This window comes from Meriones unguiculatus, chromosome 11, assembly GCF_030254825.1.
Source record: "Meriones unguiculatus strain TT.TT164.6M chromosome 11, Bangor_MerUng_6.1, whole genome shotgun sequence".
In the NCBI taxonomy this organism is placed as follows: domain Eukaryota; kingdom Metazoa; phylum Chordata; class Mammalia; order Rodentia; family Muridae; genus Meriones; species Meriones unguiculatus.
Window position 1 is genome coordinate 76616710 of NC_083359.1, and position 20490 is coordinate 76637199.

General features: G+C 39.9%; 1 protein-coding gene across 1 annotated transcript in view; it reads right to left on the reverse strand.

Moving 5' to 3' along the window:
- Positions 1–266: 266 nt before the first annotated feature.
- Xpr1 (xenotropic and polytropic retrovirus receptor 1) overlaps positions 267–20490 on the reverse strand; it is a 157294-nt gene continuing 137070 nt past the window's right edge. The window contains exons 12-15 of the mRNA XM_021660536.2: positions 16937–17103; positions 13976–14115; positions 8802–9023; positions 267–5663 (exon numbers count right to left, since the gene is read on the reverse strand). Of these exons, the coding sequence (XP_021516211.1) occupies positions 5603–5663; positions 8802–9023; positions 13976–14115; positions 16937–17103 (590 nt within the window). The 3' untranslated portion in view covers positions 267–5602. The remainder of the gene's footprint in view (positions 5664–8801; positions 9024–13975; positions 14116–16936; positions 17104–20490) is intronic.

A 20490-nucleotide genomic window follows, 5' to 3' on the forward strand; every position in this document is an offset into this window, starting at 1 on the left:
ATGGTCTCTTTAGCTCAGAACTATGTGGGCTATGAACTATGGCCCGGAACTATGTAGCCAGGGCCTGTCTCAAACTCACAGCAATTCTCCTGCCTCAGCCTCCCGAGTGTGGGGATCATAGCTATAGCCCACTAAATCATTGTAAGCTGTTTGTGTTAGGCCCATATACATGTTAGTACTAAGGGGAATGATGATCAGGAATCTAAGACACAAAGAGAAAGAAAGGCACACAGTGACACAAACCACTCACTAGTGACGAGTCAGCAAACTGTTGGAAAACAGAGCTTGTAATAATGAAAAAGGCCAGAGTTTTGTAACCAATCACTTATTTTCTTTTAAAAACACATAAGCACATTAACTTTTTGCTTTTTACACCATCTAGAAACTATAGAACAGTACCACATTGTGCATTTAACCTACTTATCCAGAAGGGAACTCCACATGTCTTAAGAATTCTACCCACAGAAGGAGGAAAAAGGAGACAGCTAATAGCAGTCACAGATACGTGAGTCCAAGCAAGCATTGATTCTTTGATGTCACCTTTTCCATTCACCAGAGTAGAGAGTAGGAAAGAAAGCAAGGGTTGGGCAAATGGGGCAAGAGTCACCCACAGAGGACTAATCACAATCCATAGTTACTCTTGACAACAATAGCTCAGGGAGTCACAGGACAGAATCACTTGAGCAACACGGTGGTGTGCGTGTCTGAGTGAGGGAGACACAATAGAGGGAGAGGGTTTGAAAACAAAACAAGTATTCCCATTTCCCTCCTACGTACTCTTCATTGATACAAGCTTCTGTGCTAACCCAGAAACCCCACAAAAATGCATCTTTTCACAATATAGGTAATATAGCTTGAGGGTTTTGCTCTTTTTGCAATTGAAATAGGAGTGGTTTACAATTTTACCTTAACAGTTCAACATAGTAACAAGGTCACAAACAGTCCTTTTCCCTGTCCTCAGCACACTGGTGCTAAGGACAGCAGGAGAAGTGCAGGCAAGGACTTTAGAGATAGCACTGGACAGACAGTGAGGCGGGGACCCTGTCCTTTCTCACAAGCCCATATCTATCCTGCAGTGCTGCCGGCTGCCCTCTGCCTCATGCTGGTTCAGATGGGACAGGAGTCAGGTGGACATTAAATTCAAAGGTATACAAGATGAGACCGAATCCAAGGCAAACAAGAGATCATCTGATTGTACTCTGAAGGTGGATGGCACCATACAAAAAAACCGAAGCTAGCCTTGGTTTAATAAAATAACCGGAAGGCTTGCTACAAGGAATCATATTCAGTCGTAATTGGTATGATTTTCCCCACTTCAGGGAAAACTCATCTTGTCCCCCTCATTTCCTCATCCAGAAAATATATTCTGAAGATTGTTTCTAGGGGGCAACTCAGTATCAATTCTGAAAGTTCATGTAAGAAAGGCATCAGGGACCACACCCATCAGCTCCTCTTCTCCATCAGGTAAATTCGCACTGTCTAACTTCAGCTCTTTCATGTCTAATGAAATGCTTTTGTTCTTTTTTTTTTTTAATATTTATTGAGTAGAGTGGTTGATGCTGGCTAGAGGGCTGATTTGTAACACTCAGTACCACAAACTGATGCTACAATACAATCAACTCTATCTGACATTGTATAAACTTGAAATCAGCAGGTTGGGAGCTATAAGATCCAGTATCATGACTGATAAGTGAAATGCAGCAACTCGTGTTTAAGTGAATGACCAGGAAAAAAAAAACAATTAGACCAAGTAGAAAACAAGAGTGATGTTTTCAAAATTTAACCTGAATTTCTATTTTCACCTGGCCAGTTATGTCATTGGCTTATTAGAATGGAGAAAGGTATGGATTATGTAGTTGAGGGAGATCAAGATTGGACACGATCAACTTTTAGTCCAAGAAGTTATCTTAATTTTAGACACCCACCCAAGAATATTGTTTACTGTAAAAAGTTCCTATTGAGAGGGAGGCAATTTTTTATTAAACTAGTAAAAGAATGACAACCTAAAATTATACTTATGAAACAGTGTAATCACTTCAGAGAATCCCAGGGTTTTAATAAAAGCGGTGTCACAAATAAGTCTTATTTCTAAATTCTTTTCCTCAGAATAAGAAATCTCTGTAGTTACTGCATGGAAAATTGAATTGGGGAAGAACTATTTTAAATGATGCAAAGTGACAGGAAATGGAGGGACAGAGGAACAGAAAGACACAGCCCCGAGTCATGTGATTTACCTAGTACCCCGTTCCTGCTGCCAAGGCCCAAGCTCTGCCATCTGTAAGATTCTTCTATTACTCTCCAACTCACTGCTAACGTGCTTCCAAGTGCCTCAGTTCTGCTCTTACTTGGCTTTACTTTTACCCGGTCAGAAACTTGTAGCAAGACTCCGCTAAAACAGCAGGACCTCACTTAGAATGTTGGTGAGTCATGGCTCCTAGGAGGTGGGGTCAATCTAAAAATAAGCAGTTTGTCTGAGGAGTCTAGTAATGGAGGCCAGGAGACAAACACCAAACTCTGGGATGACCTCAATCTCTCTCTGACCACGCCATTGCCTCTGTCCGAGAGGACGCCCTCAATGACTCACTGGCACGGTATGACAGCCTCAGGCACAGGTATTCCCTGGCTAACAACAAACCGCTAAAATCTCTTTGCGCTACATTGCTTTCTACATTAGTATAAAATGAAACATGGATTTTTATCTTTTTCATTCCTTTTGAGAGTATTTTAAATGTTATTAAAAATGGAGTCCTTTTAAAATAAAACTAAAATGAAGGCTATGATCAGATGAAGTGCTACTTCTGGCTAGTCTGCAACGTGACAGTGGTATGTTCCACTGAGAGTTGCAGGGTCCAGGAGTATCCAAGAGAACATGAGCAGGACGTTGTTCACAGGGCCTAGGGCGGATGAAACCAAGGAGAGAAAAATGCACATTGCCTTTGTCAAAGGGAAATAGTAATGCATGTGTTGTTTCCCAAATTCTTTTGATGAAGTAATCTCTTTAGAGCTAGGAGACGGAGCTGGAACATTTAAATACATAGTGGGGCATCTGCCATGGTAAGCTAGATAGCATGTAAGCCTTCTTGTGAGCAGTCAACAGGACAAACATCAGAAAAGGAATACATTCTATCACTGCATTCTTTATGAAAGAAACAATACTGATTAGGGTGTGGAATCCTACCGAGCAAACTGGCCATATGTTAATTGATGTAAAAACATCAAGGGTAGGAACAGCAGGAGTCACTGTGTTTATGTCACCACAGACTCACTACCAGAGAAAGAAGCTGACAATGTGCATGGCTCTGGATACACAGTACCACTGATTTTATTTGTACAAGAAAGGACTGGTCACTGAAGTTTTCTATATATTCGTAATCATTGCTGCTGTTACCTCAGATACCAGTGACAATTACCCCCAGCTTTAAAAGTATAAAACCCCAGAATGGTCAGGAAAAAGATTTCTAAATAGAAATAATGCAACTTTTAATCTATCAAGGGTCTCTAAATCATTATCACTGATTATTACAAAGTATACGATTTATTTAAAGTTTTGTTTTTATTTTAAATAAATGTTTGCTCTTTAGTTTTGGAGCAAGGGACATGCTTGGCAAAACACAGAAAGCAACAGAATGTATGACACTGTGAGCTTTCGGAGGCGTGGCGGCTGTTAAAAAAAATCTCAATTCGGAAAAGAAAGAAAAAATTGGAAACTTGTCAGAAAAAAAATGGAAGAAAGTTTCTAAAAGGAAGTTGATGAGTTAATCAATAGGAATTTAGCAATGCAGTAACTTTAATGAGTAAAGGTTACGATACACAGGAGGGACTCATGTCAGAAGGAACACGAGGGTTAAGGGCAGCAGCCAAGTTGGTGTTTTTTTTTGTTTTGTTTTGTTTTGAAACAGAGCAAGTGTTAATTATTGTCTTCCTATTCACTTCTTTCTTTGTCTAAAGTTAATTTGAAAAGGGCACAAGTGAATGGCCCCTCACTAATCTCCTATATGGGACTTCATCTAGCTCTGAGGAGTGGGGGCATTAATGCAGACTTCACTTTTTCCTGGTATTTACTTTCATTTTATTAAATAATGACTTTTCCTCCTCCCCCACTGGTGCTGAAAAGAAAACACAGGGTCTCAAGAATGCTGGGCAATCCCTACTACCAATGAACTATACTGCCAGTCCTGAAGAATACTAAATTTGATACCAACCATTTTCAAGAAAGTCAAATGCTGTATGTTTTTAGGCTTCTCTAGAGACTTTAGGAAGAAAGGGGATGAAAAAAGGAAGTAAAAATAGATATTTATACCCTGAATCTTCTAAGAAATATAGTTTTAAAAGTATGGCCACGTTTAGAGGCCTCAAATTTAAAAATGGGTTTCTATCACGGAGGTCATAAAATCTAACATTCACCTTATAATACTGCTGGGCTTAAAAATGGCTGCCAAGCTCTTTTGTGTCAATGCAGTATGAAGGAGGATTTGTTATATATGCTCAAAAATGCAGTCTGCACAAAAGACTTTTAATTTGATCAAATTCTGGCTAAAGTAGATGGGAGCAGAAGGTGAACTATCTAATAAAGGTGTGAGGAGTCTGAATAGGCCTGTCTTTCCATTCAGTCAGTAAAGATTCCAGTCCTACAGAGAGAGCCCGCAGCAGAACTTCATTGTTGTGACTGGTATGTGGGTGAATGTATCCTGCACCTGCTCTTGCTCCTAAAGATACACCTGTCGGAACCTTGTCTCTCAATGTCCACCGGTGGGAGGGAAGTGGGATGCCTGGTCATGACAGTGAGCTCAGGACTCTAGAGCAGCAACTTAGAATTTAGCAATATAACTTTGGCTTAAAGTTAAAATAAGAGGAAAAATCAAACTGGTACAAGTTGTTTCCTGAAAGAGGTATGTGGGCTTGACCCTCAGCAATGCCAGCTAGCCTCAGTTCCTCCTGCCTCCCTTCACAGGAGCAGTAGCATACATTTATGGGTAAGTTTCATAAATAATGAGAAAACTGTACGTAACGATACATCATACTCCCCACCCACCCGAAATCCTTCCCAAGTGAGAAAAGTCACACCAAATTACAAAGTAGCTTCTGGAGGAGGGTGCTGCTCCAAGCTGCACTTTTCCTGCAAGTGCTGCCAGTGCCTCTGTGCTGGCTCGGAAGGAAGGGAAAGCTCTCCATAGAAACTGACAGAAAATTTAAAAACCAGCATCCGGTTTTAGACAGTCAAAACCGGGCCAGGCAGAAGCCGAGTTATCTCCATGCCGCTAATCAGAGGCTCCTTCCAATGCCTGTTCTTCATCCTGATGGGCTTCTATGTCTTTGTGATTGTAAACAATCCATGAGATATTTATTAGGTTTTTGTTCCTTAAAACATCCTCTGATTGGCAAAATGAAGTATTGTTTTAAAAATAGAAAATGAAGATTAAACCAGAAGAAAAGAAAGAAACACAGTGAGCTTGCTCGGAGTCCATGGGACCCGATCTGAAGAGCCCGGGGCGTGTTCTGTTTTCTCCTGTTCTCAGCTGGAAAAAGGTGCTGGAGGTTGCGTTGGTCGAGGAAAGGATTGTAGAGTAGGAGACCAAGGGTGTTAATGTAGATTTCAGAGAATTCAAGTGTTAGCTTCATCATCTGTGTCTTCTATCAATACCTTAGTGTCGCGAGTCTTGGATCTAGGGGATGAGAGGAAAGAAATACGTAATGGATCAGTGACATGCAGATGTGGGTGTGTGTCCACTCCTATCACCATCAAGCATGCATACTGAGCAGGAGCTATCTACTGCAGAAGATGAACTCCTGGAACAGTAGGTTATGCTTAGACAGACAGAATAGTACTCAAAAACAAAGACCTGAGTCTGAGGACTGATTCCACAGTGGTAATGCCAGGAACCTCAGTTAAACTGTTCAGACTGCTTATTGTCACTTAGTACAAAACAACCAGCTACTTAGAAGGCTATGTCAGATTCTTGTACTGCTTAAAAATGGGATTAGGTTATCCGAAAATGTCTTGCAACTCGCTGACCCCAAGAGTGAAGGCAGTTCCTGTGAGAGGAGAGCTGTTAACTCCCACTTAACAGATGAGATGCTGAAATTTGGGGGCTAAGGCTACATGAAAATTCACGTCAGAGATGAGGCTCAGCTCTTAGTCTAGTTCTCCACACTCTGTAGCATAAACTTGTTCCTCTAAAGGTTTTCCTCTAGTTTCCCAGTGTTTCCCCTTAAACACCTGAAATGAACAGAATCTAGTACCAAAAAACCCTCCATTCTGGAAAGGAAACTGTGTTTAGGCTGCCCTCTGCTGGTAGCTATGAGACCCTGCTGGCCTGCCAGCATCGCCGGCAGCCTGATTCCATGCGCTTCTCATTGACTTCCCTGTGACCTCTGCTGCAGACTCAGTTCCCTGCTGTCTTATCTCTTCTACTCTTTCCTTCCAGAAAATCCTCAATCTCTAACTAAAGCTTTGGCAGACTTATTCCACTTCCCTGTGCTCAGTAGGCTTTGGCGCTTTCTGCTCGCTCCCTTCCTTTGTGTTCCTTTTAGTCCAATTTTAAGATCCCAATTCAGGTCTTTCTTTACTGGCCATACTTAGGTCTTTACTGGCCATACTTTGCAATAGCCCTCAAAGCAGTCTTCTGGCCTTTAGGTTTCTCTTTCCTCCTGAATTGTGCAGTGTCTAATATCTCCTGTCCTGTCACTTCCTGTTGGAGGTTGGTCTGATACAAATATTCTGATGCTAATTGCTGTCCCTCAAGATCTGGTTACTACTCAGATACACCTATCCTTGCTGCATGAACCTGCCTAAGACATTGTATCTGATTTTTGGTTGATTAAAAGGCCTAAAACTTGGGCAGGGAAGAATGGAGTAGGCATGGCTAAGGTTCCTGGGATTTGGGAAGAGGAGAATGATGGGAAAAATACAGAGGGACAGGAAGAGAGGAAGAAGGAGGATGCCATGATGGGTTAGCGTGGAGAAGAAACTACATGGGCCAGGAGGAAGGACTTCAATGTCGTGGAAAGGCCCAGATGAAGAATCCAAGCAAGTATTTATAAGATTATGGATGGAAGGTAAGCCCAGATAAGGATGGTTAAGGTGGATGGTATTGGACAGGAACTGGGAGGTATATGGTGAGGTTATTGAGACAGCATAGGTAAAATATGTGCCCGGCCCATGATGATTACAAAATTTAACAGGTGTTTGTGCCTTACTGATTGTGATATCAGGTTAAATAATAACATTGATATAATTATAGGGCAAAGAACAAATATCATTTAGCACAACACCCATTTTATTTACAACAACACTTCTCTTTGAAAAAACATGTTTTTTTTTTTCCTGCCTATAAAATGAAGCTTGCAGAGTTCCGTCTTTGGCTATTTGTTTGTTCTTGTTTTTGAGACAGACCCTAGTGTGGACCAGGGAGTCTCAGCTTGCTATGTAGCTCTGATCCTTCTGCTTCCACTGTCTAAATGCTGGGATTACAGCAAGGGTCGCCATGTCTTGTCATTCTCTGACAGTTCAGATGAGTAAACCCAATTATATCTTCTCACCTACTGTTCTTGACACATGCTTTCCTTCCTACTCTTCATTTCTTGTATAGACTTTATCTTACCCAAACACTCCCTTACCTTCAGAAAAATGTTCAACTTAAGTCTCTTTCATTGCAATCATCTCTGCTATCTATTCTCTCTAAATTTTAGTGTAGTCACCGTATATTCTATGTTTATGATTACCTTTAGGAACACAAAATAAATGGCTGACAAGAACCCTAGTTATGTATTTAATAAGACAGCTTCTGCTTGCTGAGTTCTTTCTGTGATGATACTGCATAGGTTCCAAAAATAATGATTTTACTCTTCTTAATCTCCCTTTGAGCTACATATATCCCAATGGGCAGAAGAGTAACAGAGAAATTAAAGAATTTGGTCAGGGTCACACAAATGATAGTATTTCTAAATTAACTTGAAGTTTACTTGCACATAAAACATATCATACTCGCTGAGACTCATAACCAAACTTTGGGCAGAGTGCAAGAAATCTTATGAAAGAAGGGGGAGATGAAAGACCTGGAGGGGACAGGAGCTCCACAAGGAGAGCAACAGAACCAAAAAAAAAAAAAAAAAAAAAAAAAAAAAATCCCTGGGCACAAGGGTCTTTTCCCCACTTGGAGACTGATACTCCAACCAAGGACAATGCATGGAGATAACCTAGAACCCCTGCACAGATGTGGCTCATGGTAGCTCAGTGTCCAAGTGGGTTCCCTAGTAATGGGAACAGGGACTGTCTCTGACATGAACTCAGTGGCCAGCTCTTTGATCACTTCCCCTTGAGGGGGGAACAGCCTTACCAGGCCACAGAGGAAGACAATACAGCCAGTCCTGATGAGACCTGATAGGGTAGGGTCAGATGAAAGGAGAGGTCCTCCTCCCCTATCAGTGGACTTGGGGAGGGGTATGGGAGGAGAAGAGGGAGGGAGGGCAGGGTAGGGAAGGGACAAGGGCGGGGGCTACAGCTGGGATACAAAGTAAATAAACTGTAATTAATAAAAAATAAATTGAAAAAAATAAACCCATATCATACACAAGAATCAGGTAATTCTTTTCCAACAGATTTTTGTCCTATGGTCTTTCACACCCCACTTAGTAGGTAACACACTGGCGTTTCTGATGTACTCATGATGGCCACTGTCTGGAGAGGAGCACGGCTGACTGTCAGCAGCTTCACGTGGCCCAGTATAGTAGCTTCTCAGCTTGTGTTACCTAGGGGTAAAGAGCACAGTAGCACTTTACTCAGAAGCAGGGGCTCTACATACTGGGAAGCAAGGCGAGGCCGGCGCAGGGATATGCTCTGGTTGTACTTCCATGACCGGTTCTTCTGGCGATTTCGCACTCCATCATCCTGGTCCATCATTTGCTCAAGGAGTGTCTGGTCATCCGCGTTCAGGGGGGCCACAGAGATGTCCCGTACAGCACGGAATTCACCACAGTTATTTAGATGCTCATTCTCCAGGCGGAAGAAGTTCCACACAAATCGCCTAAACAAAATAGGGTAAACACATTCATGTTAAGACTGGAATATATTAATACCTCTAAACCTCCAGGAAGCTCAAGTTCCTGCTCCCTGAGGGAAAAAAAAAAACAAAAAACAAAACAAAACAAAAAAACAAAAAAAAAAAAACCCAAAAGAATTACAGGTTAGAATATTGAAATCAAAGAGAGGGCTAGGGAGATGATGACGCAGCTAGGAAAGCACTTGCTTTGTAAGCATGAGGTCATGAGTCTGGATACCCAGCACTCATGTAAGTAGATAGCCAGGCACAGTGGTGTACATTTGCAATCCCAGAAATGGCAAGATGGGAAGCACAGAGAGGCGGATCTCTAGAGCCAGCCCAGCCTACCTGGTGAAGTTCCAGGCCAATGAGGAACCCTGTCTCAAATAAGAGGAAGGTGCCTGAGGAATAACACTCAAGTTTGCCCCTGACCCACATCCACACAACAACTAAAATGAAAGAGAAAGATGGTGTGATGATTGAGGGGAAAGGAAAGAAGAACTGTTTTCTGGACTGTAATCTTTTTTTATTCAATAAGTAATCATTATTCTTCCAGCAGTGAAGACAGGTGAGTACATAATCAGCTGTCAGGTACTCTGCAGACTACTGAGCAGAAAAAAAACAGAATACCCCGGCTTAAGGCTGGTTAGGGAAACTGACTTTGACAGATGACAGCCAACAACAGAGTGGCTACCATGGAGGGTTTTGGTCTTAGACCTACACTTGGGGAAATGGAGAAGAGAGAAAAGCGGAAAGTCTAGAGAAAACAGTGGCATCAACAAATGAACACGAGAGCCGATTTCTGACCTCTGACCTCCGCATGTGCACGGCACACGTGTGCCCACACTCACCCATACACATACACAAGAAAACCCTAACTGCGAAATGAAAAACAAGCACACCACACACACCTTAAAGTCTGTGTGTCAGCGGAGAGCTTGATTAGGATGTAAAATCCACTGTGTAACTGCTCTTCTGGAACATGAACTACATGACCACACTGAACGCCGCCTCTAGGGCTCTCTACCAACTCCTAGACAATGTATTTGTTGCAGTCATTTAGCTCTGCAATTTATCTGTAATTTAGTCTGTATACTGAATGTGATAGGAGTCAGGATTTATCTCCCACAGGCAGCCAGTCAGCTGCCTCATGTTTGACGCTCTCTTCACTGTCATGCAGCTACTTTCGTCAACAGGTGGTACCACAGTATATATGGGTCTGTCTCTGAATGCCCCCTTCAGTTCCAGTGCACCACTTGTCTAACCTCTTAAAAACACAGTGCACTGCCTTGTTCTCCATGAGCAGTCTGCAGCTCAGACTATTACTCTGACTTTGTTCCTTTCAGAACAGTCTTGGCTATCCTTTATGCTTCTATATAAGTTACAGAACTGTCAGGCATGGTTGGCATGTACCTGTAATCCCAGCACTTGGGAGGCAGAAGGATCAAGGTCAACCTCGGCTGCATAGGGAATTGGAATCCAGCCTGGATAATTTAGTGAGACTCCATATAAAACACACACACACACACACACACACACACACACACACTTACACTCTACTATAGAACTGGTTTGTCAATTTCCACACATACACCAAGCTCTCATTAGGTTTAGTTCTGGGTGTCTTAATGTATTTGGTGTTATTACAATGACAGGGTTTAAAGTTCTTTATAACTTTCCTCATTGAATTACTTACACTTGTAGCGCAATGGTAAACATAAATTGTGATAGCAGCCCTGGACTCATTCCTAACCAAAATGGAGAGCTGATGGTGCTTTATTATCTTGTATCTTTTTCCTAGTTTTCTTCAGAAATAAGTATTGATTTCTAAGTTGTTGAAACTTTTATTTGATTTTGGATTTTCAGCCAGACCTCCAACAGTCCTCCTGCCACAGCCTTCAAAACAGGTGCAACTATAGATGCATAACCCTTTGCTCAGCCAGGTACTGACTGTTAACAATGGCCTTTCCTGCATGAGACAGTCCTCCCCCTTCTTCTACTATCGCGTTAAATTACACCAATTGATTTTTGAATACTGTGGTAGTTTGAATGAAAATGGCCCCCATAGGTTGATATATTTGAGTGCTTGGTCCTCACTGGTGGAACTGTTTAGGAAGCATTAGGGAGAATGGTCTTGTTAGAGAAGGTGTCACTAAGGATGGGCTTTAGGTTTCAAAAGCCCATGACCAGAACCAGTCTTGCTTTCTCTGCCTGCCAATCGAGATGTAGCTCTTAGTTCCTGCTCTTACACCATGTCTGCAGGCTGCCATACTTTTGGCATGCTCATAAACTGACTCTTGGAAACTGTAAACAACGCTCCTATTAGATGCTTCCTTTTGTAAGCTGCATCGGCCATGGTGTCTCTTCATAGTAAGAGAACAGTAACTGAGACAAACATTAAACCTTAATTCACAAAATGATGCTGAATTTGGATTTTCAGATACTATTGGACTCAGTGGCTAATGTGTTCAGGATTTCTGCAACTATGCAGCAAGACAACATAGTGACAGCACAGGGTCTTTCTGGGAGTATCCTTTGAGGTTCATGCTGGTCACTTAAACTGTGGCGCATTCCTTTATGTTTTCAAAAGGTAAAATTTCTCAGATTTTCAATTTATTTCTTCTTTCCTTCCTTCTTTTTTGAGACAGGGTTTCTCTGCGTAGCCTTAGCTGTCCTGGACTTGCTTTGTACATTGCACTGGCCTCGAACTCACAGTGATCCACCTGCCTTTGCCTCCCTGAGTCTATTTTCTTATTGATTATGGTAAACTATGTCTTTTTTTTTTAATTTGACTATTTCATTTAACAGTACTTACAGTCTCTTTAAAAACCCTCCAGAAGCTGTCCCTGATAGCAAAGGCTCAGGTAAGCCAGCCCTGAGGTTTTGAGAGTGGGGGAGCTGGCCCAGCCCCTCCCTGGCTACAGCACTTGAGGGAAAAGGCCCAGCACTTCTACTGAGCAGCACAGTGGAGCTGGCACTGGAGGCATAGGTGTGGGTGAACTGGTCCTGAGAGCATGAGAGCTGACTCTGCGCCCTGCCAATATAGCACTGGATGGCTGAGCCAGAGCAATGCTGGTAAGCTCACCCTGGTGGTGTGGATAGGGGAGAGCTGGGAGGCTGACTAGCTCAGCTGTCACTCAGGCCTAGATCCAGGGCTTTATGTCAGCCCACCCCAAAATCAATGTACATTATCTGTGAACTGTTGGAGCATATGACAGGACCAGTCCTATTGATCAAAAGCTGTAGGATCTCCATGACACAGGCCAACAACAGGATAATTGGGAGGAGTTCCGATGAGGAGCCAATATTGATGGTGTCTCAGAAGCCAGAGACCTCAAACCAAACTAAGGACTCACTGCAATGAACACTTGCAAGTGAAGATCTGTAGACAGAGGGGTATACTGTGGGACATACTGTGATAGACTACAGCTTCCATGACGAGATGTTTTCCATGCTTTGTTTTGTTTTGTTTTGTGTGTGTGTTTTCTTTTTTTGGGGGGTTGCAATTGTGGATATGAGGGGACAGGATGATGAGTGGGACTTGGGTATGATGTGAAACTCACAAAGAATAAATAAAAAGTTTAAGAATCAACCACCAACCAAAAACAAACAAGTCCAGAACTTTCCCCCTGAGCTAGGGAGGGGATGCAGGGCTTTACGCATGTCATACTCTGCTTCTGAGCCATAGTCTCAGGCTTTCGTATTTTCTGACAGATGTGCCAACTGATTCCCCACTCTCCCTTCTATAAGTCTTATGCAAACACTTTATCAATTGTTACTTTAAAAGAATCTGTTTTTGTTAATATTCCCCATTGCACATTTATTTTCTATTCTGGTAATTTCTTATCTATACATTTCCTTCTTTTTGGTTTGATTTGCTGTTTTAATTCTTTTCCCTAATTTCTCAAAAGCTTCCTACTTTTTCTCATCCATACATTTAAGATTATGCTTCCAGTGCATTTTTAGTTGTAGTTTACATTTTCTTTTTGCTATCACTTTCAATTTCAGTCTATTAAATTTATTTATTTATTTATCATGTATAAAAAGTTCTGTCTGCATGCACACCTGCATGCCTATTGATAGTTGTGAGCCACCAAGTTGTTGCTGGGAATTTGAACTCAGGACCTCTGAAAGAACAGCCAATGCTCATAGCCGCTGAGCCATTTTTCCAGTCCTATTAAAAATATTTCAACAATTTTGTTATACTTTAACTTTAACTCCAGGACAGTACAACGGCTTGAATCTGAAATGTCCCAAAGGCTCATGTGTCGAGTCTTTCCAGTATCACTTGGAAGGCTGTGGAACACGTTGAAGTGGGGCCTAGCCAGAGAAGGGCATTTGAAACCTTTGAAATTTATACTTGCCCCTAGTTCTGGCCTCCATCTTCTGGTTCCTGGTCCACTGTGATGAAGGAGCCTCCGTCACATGCTGTGTCACCATGCCCTGCCTTCCCTGCCATGGACTCAAGACTCTCAGAGACCTTCCTTTCTACCCTGTGCCTGTTGGTTCTCTTTCACAGTAGAAAAAGCAAAAGATACAAACATGTTTTGGTTAATTTCTAAATGTCTGCTATTTCAAAATCTATCTTTTTGTGGTGGTGGTGATGATGATGATGATTAGAGACAGAGTCTCATTATGTATCTCTGGCTGGTCTTTATGTAAATGAAGATGGCATTGAACTCACAGAGATATACTTGCCTCTGCTTTCCTGAGTACTTGAATTATGCCCAGATAAATTTCTTATTACATTTGTCTTGTGTGTGTATGTGTGGGCATGTACGCCATAGTTCATGTGTGGAGGTCAAGGACAACTTTCTTCTACCATCTAGATCCTAGAGTCATCAGACTTGGTAGTCAGTGCCTTACCTACTGAATCAGCTTCCTAGCCCAGTATCTTTTAAAAGAACCCTTAATCGATTGTTTAATGATTTGCTTACCGGAAAACCTCAAGGGGGGCAAAGACAGTAGCAATGATGTCCCCAACATGAGGCTGCAGAGCTGTGACAGTAATAGAGATTTGGATAGTCCAAGCAAAGCGCAGTATCACATCTTCTATGATGGCACAGTAGTAGTAGGCCTAAGAAATACAAGCAAATACAGTCTGTTTCTCACCATTTCCCCACAAAGTACTCAACAGTGTATCAGCTGTTGAGACTTACAGCTGTTCCACCAACAGACTCATGGAGAAAATGTTACATAGGTTTTAGATTCCCTCAATAGTGCAGTATTCAAAATGAAACAGTGCTGAGTTTCAGAAATCATTTAACAAATATAGTTCATTCTCACACTGTACCCGTGACTATCCTCTAAGCTAAGTAAGAACCCAGATCAACTGAGATTACATTCTAGGAGAAACACGGTAAAGCCAATGTCTAAGTCACTAACAATAATATTAGCAGATTTAACAATTATATCATTCATACTTAAATTTTCAAATTTCCTTATCCCACATGTAATACAAGTTTTGTCTTGTTTTTTTTTTCATGTTGATAAATAAAACGAGGCTTGGATTTCAGAAACATGACTAAACATAGTATTCAGCGAATCCAGTTTAATTACCCAAAGTCTTAAAATATACAACTGCCAATAGATCCCAAAACTCATGAATTTATTTAGTACTAAGCAAAACAGCACTTTAAAATATATTTAAATGCTCTGGCATTTTGGTAACTAGAACTGCTGTGTACTAAGCTATAGTAGTTATTTAACTTACTTTTAAACAGTATTGTTCTTTCGTGTGTGTGAGCGTTTGCTAGCATGGATATATGTGTACTATGTGTGTGTGTCTGGTGCCTTTGGAAGCCGGAAGAAGACAATGAAGCCCCTGGCACTGGAAATACAGATGGTTGTGAGCTGCCATGAGGGCTGGGAACTGAACACAGGTGCTCTTCAAGATCAGTAAGTGTTCTTAACAACTGAGCCATCTCTCCAGCCCTACTTTATTTCATTTTGACAAAGTATATGTCACCATTAGAAAAGTAACAAGAACTACAATCAATCACTTTCTATTTCCCTCTTTTCCATTCCCCGGAGACAAACATTTATAATTATCTATTCCATTTGTGCTCCATAATTTTAAATAATATGTTTAATTGTTTTGACTAGTCAGTTTTAGACATTCTCAATGGACTGCTGATTAGTTTTTAAGTTAAAAATTTAAGTCAGTATACAATAAGCAATAGGCTTGGGTAGGATATTTTCATTGTCTCCATTCTTATTCACCCCCTGCCCTATCCCCTTGCTCCTACCCTTTTCTCTTCCCCCACAATAGCTCCACTTTTATTTTCATGTCACATGTGTGTCATCTCTCCATCCCCTCCTCCTTTATGATCTCTTTTTAACACTTTTATGGCCCCCTTCCTAGTTTCATAACGCACACACACACCCTAACCTGGGTTCCCCATAGAGAAAGCAGGCAGAACTTTTATGAGGACTGTAACAGGAATTTATAACAAAGGTTCATTAGATTTCACAAATGGTTTCTTTACTTTTTTCTTATAAATTTGCAATTATAATTTAAGAAAGTATATACTGTATTTTCTAGGGCATTAATATATAATAATAAAGAAACTAACTGAAAGATTCTATTCATTAATCTCATTACAAAGAAACTACTAAATGAGAACTCTATTTTTTAAAAAAATATGTATCTTATTTATTTATTATTTATACTGCATGTATGCATGCATGCCAGAAGAGGGCACCAGATCTCTTTATAGATGGTTATGAGCCACCATGTGGTTGCTGGGAGTTGAACTCAGGACCTTTGGATGTACAGCCAGTGCTCTTAACCTCTCAGCCATCGCTCCAGCCCATGAGAACTCTTTTATAACAGAAAACAGACTAACATTTATGTAAAGATACACTGAGCTTAAGCAATCAGCATAACAAACAAATATGTTGCAGGGTTTTCCACACACCACAAGCAGTAACAGAAAGCACACATGCGGTGAACATGAAAGTAGCTTTACCTGACCGTCTTTTCTTTTTTAAAACACAAGAGATTGAAATTCATGTCTCGGCCCTGCCCGCGCTTTACCAGTAAGCATGCTATTGCCTGGCCCAGCCCCTTTCGTTTTCCTTTTAGCTGAGAATTATGAAAATGTTTAATGCCTCACAATTTTCCCATCAGGATCATTGCTCTCACTCACTTGCTCAGCTGACATTATCTCACGTAGTATCACATTCTGCATACTCACTCTTTTCTAGTTCTTGCAAACAGCCTTTTCTGTTCAATACTACACAACCAGATTCTTTTCAAAACACAAAATGGTCACATTTTGGTATGGGATAAAACATTATTGACTCAATCTATATGTTAACCATAGCAGGACTTTAGTCCTGAGAACATATCAAGAGCTAGCGTAGTCTGACACCCTTGGCCTTTTAGATTCCCCCGAAGTCTGGCTGACTGACTGGCTTAGTTAGTGGTAAGATGGGGATTGGAACGCCCACACCCAGATTCTCAGGTCACTGTTCAATTGTTTTCAAAGTCTAATCATGGTATTCACCTTTACTCAATCATCTGTGTAAAGATACTTTGTTTCTTTAAAATTCAGCTTCTTATACCCCTGTACTCTAACATGCCAGTAAAATCCTAAAGCAATTTCTATAGAAACACACACACACACACACACACACACACACACACACAAAACAGTGTCCCCCCCCCCACATTGGGTTGGCACTAGCTTCTAACAAATTTCCCACTACGTCTACCATATAGCAAACATGATAATTTTTTGCATGTGTGTGAACTAGATTGGTATCTTAGACAATTATTTTTTAATTATATTAATATAATTAGATCTTAGATCACTATTGCTGTAGGGTCTAACTACTGATATATCTAAATTAAAAAAATTTTTTTTCCTTAAGTGTGAACATTCCAGACATACTTTTTGAGGGTATACAATTTCTTCCCGGAGGAAAGTGTTTTCTCCTGCATTCTTATCAAAGAGACCCCAGTCCATCTTGAGATCCCAGATCAGGGTATAGCAGGAACTGATGATACAAAAGACGATCCATAGGTAAAAGAACACCTTATAGTCAGAGTGACCTCGTTCTGGAGAAAGAAAAAAGCAAAATAGAAAGTGAAAATTACTAGATTGAACTGAAGTTCTAAGGAAGACCAATTAAATATAGATTCTTTATAGTTTCCCATAAAAGAAATCAAACTTTTAAAATAAACATTTTTAGTAGAATAATTGTCTAACAAAGTTAATAATAAATATGTGACTTCTTTTAGGTACAAAAAAATCATTGAACCAATAAAATATAAAATTATACAAATGTATTCTAGGAGTTGGGCTGATGTATAATGAATCTAACATTTCAATGCACTCTTTGGCTGTTATAAATATGTAATTCAAACTTTTGCCATTAGGTGGCAGCTTAAGGTAAAAGATAAGAAAAAAAAAAACCATCACAAAGGGCTACTTTTTCTCTAAGAACTCTTGGGTTTTTCCCCGCCCCTGCACTTTAGAGCATTTCCTTCACACATTTGATTTTGTCAATACTTACTGTGAAGGCACTCAGATTACTCTAGAGAAAATGCCTGAAAACACAACAGACCAATGATGCATTCATCCTTGATGCTTATGAAAGCGAGTCTCCCTCATGTCACAGAGCTTGATTATTTTTGCTTTTGTCACAGAGACATCACTAATACAAAGGCCTAATTTGCTTTCACGCTGGAAACAGTACTCCTGGCTTTACTCTGAGAATACCATAAAGCACATTAAATGAGAATAAAAATTATTTGTAAACACAGTTACGCAATTTAATCTTTTTGTTCTTAAGTGCCTTGTTTGCTCTCTGAGATCCTCCTTTGGTAACTCCCAGAGTGGCCACAATGTTCTTCAGTTTCAAGATATGGCTAGGTAACCGATAATCTGGTCCTGAATTATCAGGAAAAATAATGACACACATGATCTAACTTCAAAAGCTTTTAAATTTTAGTCAGTTTCTCAGACTGCTATCATGCAGTTGCCACAATCTGTCCTATTAAAATAAATTTATTGTGTTGAACATAGTATGCCCCAAGGTAATTAATAATCTACTGAATGACAGACATTTGCTACAAGGGTAAATATGAGTTCATACAAGGATCTGAAAAACATCAAGGAGAATGGGAGTTTCCCACAGAAGGAAATGAGCATCAGCAGCATTTGTGATATTTCTAGAAAAAGAAATAAACAGTATTGTAAAAGCCAGGCGGATGAAGTGAGGTCATTCAAGGTTGAAGATACTTTTGAAAAGGCTTGGGGTAAGAAAGTATGCTATGCTTAAAAAGTTAAAAGTCATCTACATCCAGGGCAGGGAATATAGCACACAAGACAGTTGGTAATGACTTGAAATGACATTGGTAAAGGACATGTGAGAACTGACTTCAGAATGTCTTCTTGGGCATTTCAGAAAAAGAAATGCTCAGACATTTATTAACACCAGAAATGCACAGTTAGAAAAGAACCGATAACTTACAGGTCTAGAACAACTGGAGTCAGTATGTATCAGCTCATGAGATATATACTGTTTGCCCAAAGAATCATTATTAACCAGTAAATCATATAAACTTATAGTTAGGTATAGTAAAATAGTAGACACTCATAACTCGTCACTTCTTCCTGGTATTAAACTTTGTTCTTCTTTACCCTTTCAAGGTTGTATCATTCCTTCTGCATGATGGAAACACTGTACAATGCTAGTCTACTGTACAACTTTTCTTAACTCCTCATTCAACAGTCAGTAACCTAAAATTGGGTCTGATGAAAATATTTTTATCATGGAAATCAACAAACATTAAAAATCAGTGTCTCAACTGGGATATATAATGAATAAATTATGAAAAATAAAATAAAACAAATAAAAAAATTAAAAAAGACCCCCCCAAAGTGTCTCCAATCTCTACTACCACCCAAGAGCTGGTTTATTAAATAAACAAATGCCAGCACATCACTTCTTCAGCTTTTTTTAGACAGTCAGTAGAAGGGAAAAGCAAGTGATTCTAACTGGATCTATTTAAAAAAAAAAAAAGGCAGAAAGGCTCTGCTTAGATGGAAATTAATTTTCAGGTTTAAATTATAGTCAGAAAAGTCATTTTTAAGGCCAGGCGTGGTAGCACACACCTTTAGTCCTAGCACTCAGGGGGCAGAGGCAGGTGGATTTCTGTGAATTCAAGGCCAGCCTGGTCTGGTCTACAAAGTGAGTTCTAGGACAGCCAAGGCTGTTTGCAGAGAAACCCTGTCTCAAAAAACCAAAAAAGTTTTTCTTCAGAAGCATATTAGTACACTGAATACTAAGTGTATAACATTATTAGTTATCTAGATCTGTCTGGATCTGCTCAGAGGTCTGCTAAGTAGCATCAATTATTAATTGTGCTTCATGGATGCACTAAAGCATGTTCACAACTTATCTACCAAGGCTTGTAAAAAGCAAATGCAGGAATGGAATGAAACCCACTCTTCCCATTTCAAAAATAAGATGAACATAGAGATTAAAAGATAAGTAATCTGACAACAAATTATGTTAGCAACTTTTTAAATGAAATGTTTACGATAAGCCATGTACTTCAACTTTTCTAATAATAATCTATTAATTAGTTTTCTAGTAAATGAGGATTTGCACAGAGTAACAGGTATATATTCAGCAGGTCACAAATTGGTGTTAAGTGAGTATAGGTAGTACAGAGCCTAATGACTAAAAAGCTGATGCTTTTTATTAATTACTGAAGAAATAATTAAATACAAATTATTGTCAGAGGAAAAGAAATTAATATTGAAACAAACTACAGTGTGCATTTTTCTCCATGCCTAGATTTTTTTCTTGTCTTGATAGTACAATTATTTTTTTTTTTTTAGTACAATTCTTAAAATGGTAAAATGGTTCATGTAGTTCCCTCTTTCTAAGACCATTTACTCCTTGAAATCTCTAGGAAACACACACATAAACCTAGTGACTTTTAGAATAAACAAATATTCTTATAGAATATTTCAGAGTCAGTGATATTTTACCACACAGACTTCAATGATGCACACGTGCTACATTTTGGTCTCATTTTTTCATCTTCCTCATTTCCCAAATACAGAATGTTTCCCTCTTAAATCTTCCTTCATTGGTATTCAGGGAACATACTGGACGATTTTTTTCCAGTTATCACTTTAGGCAAGCAATTACACCTTATTCTCTCTTGGCTTACCCTGTTAGTCTACTTTAGTAATGGTGAGAATCACAGAAAATCAAGCCATTGCTATTCTACAAGAAGAGTCCCTCTCTTACACATCTGCCACATTAGAAGCAGAATATATGGAATAAATTTGTAGAAGTGACATCTATTGAATTTAAAATAAAAATAAATTTCATAAGAGTTGCATACACACAGCTATGAGAGCAATGAAAACTGAAATTAAAAAGTCAGAGGCAGGAAACCAGTACATTACACAAAGGCCAATCT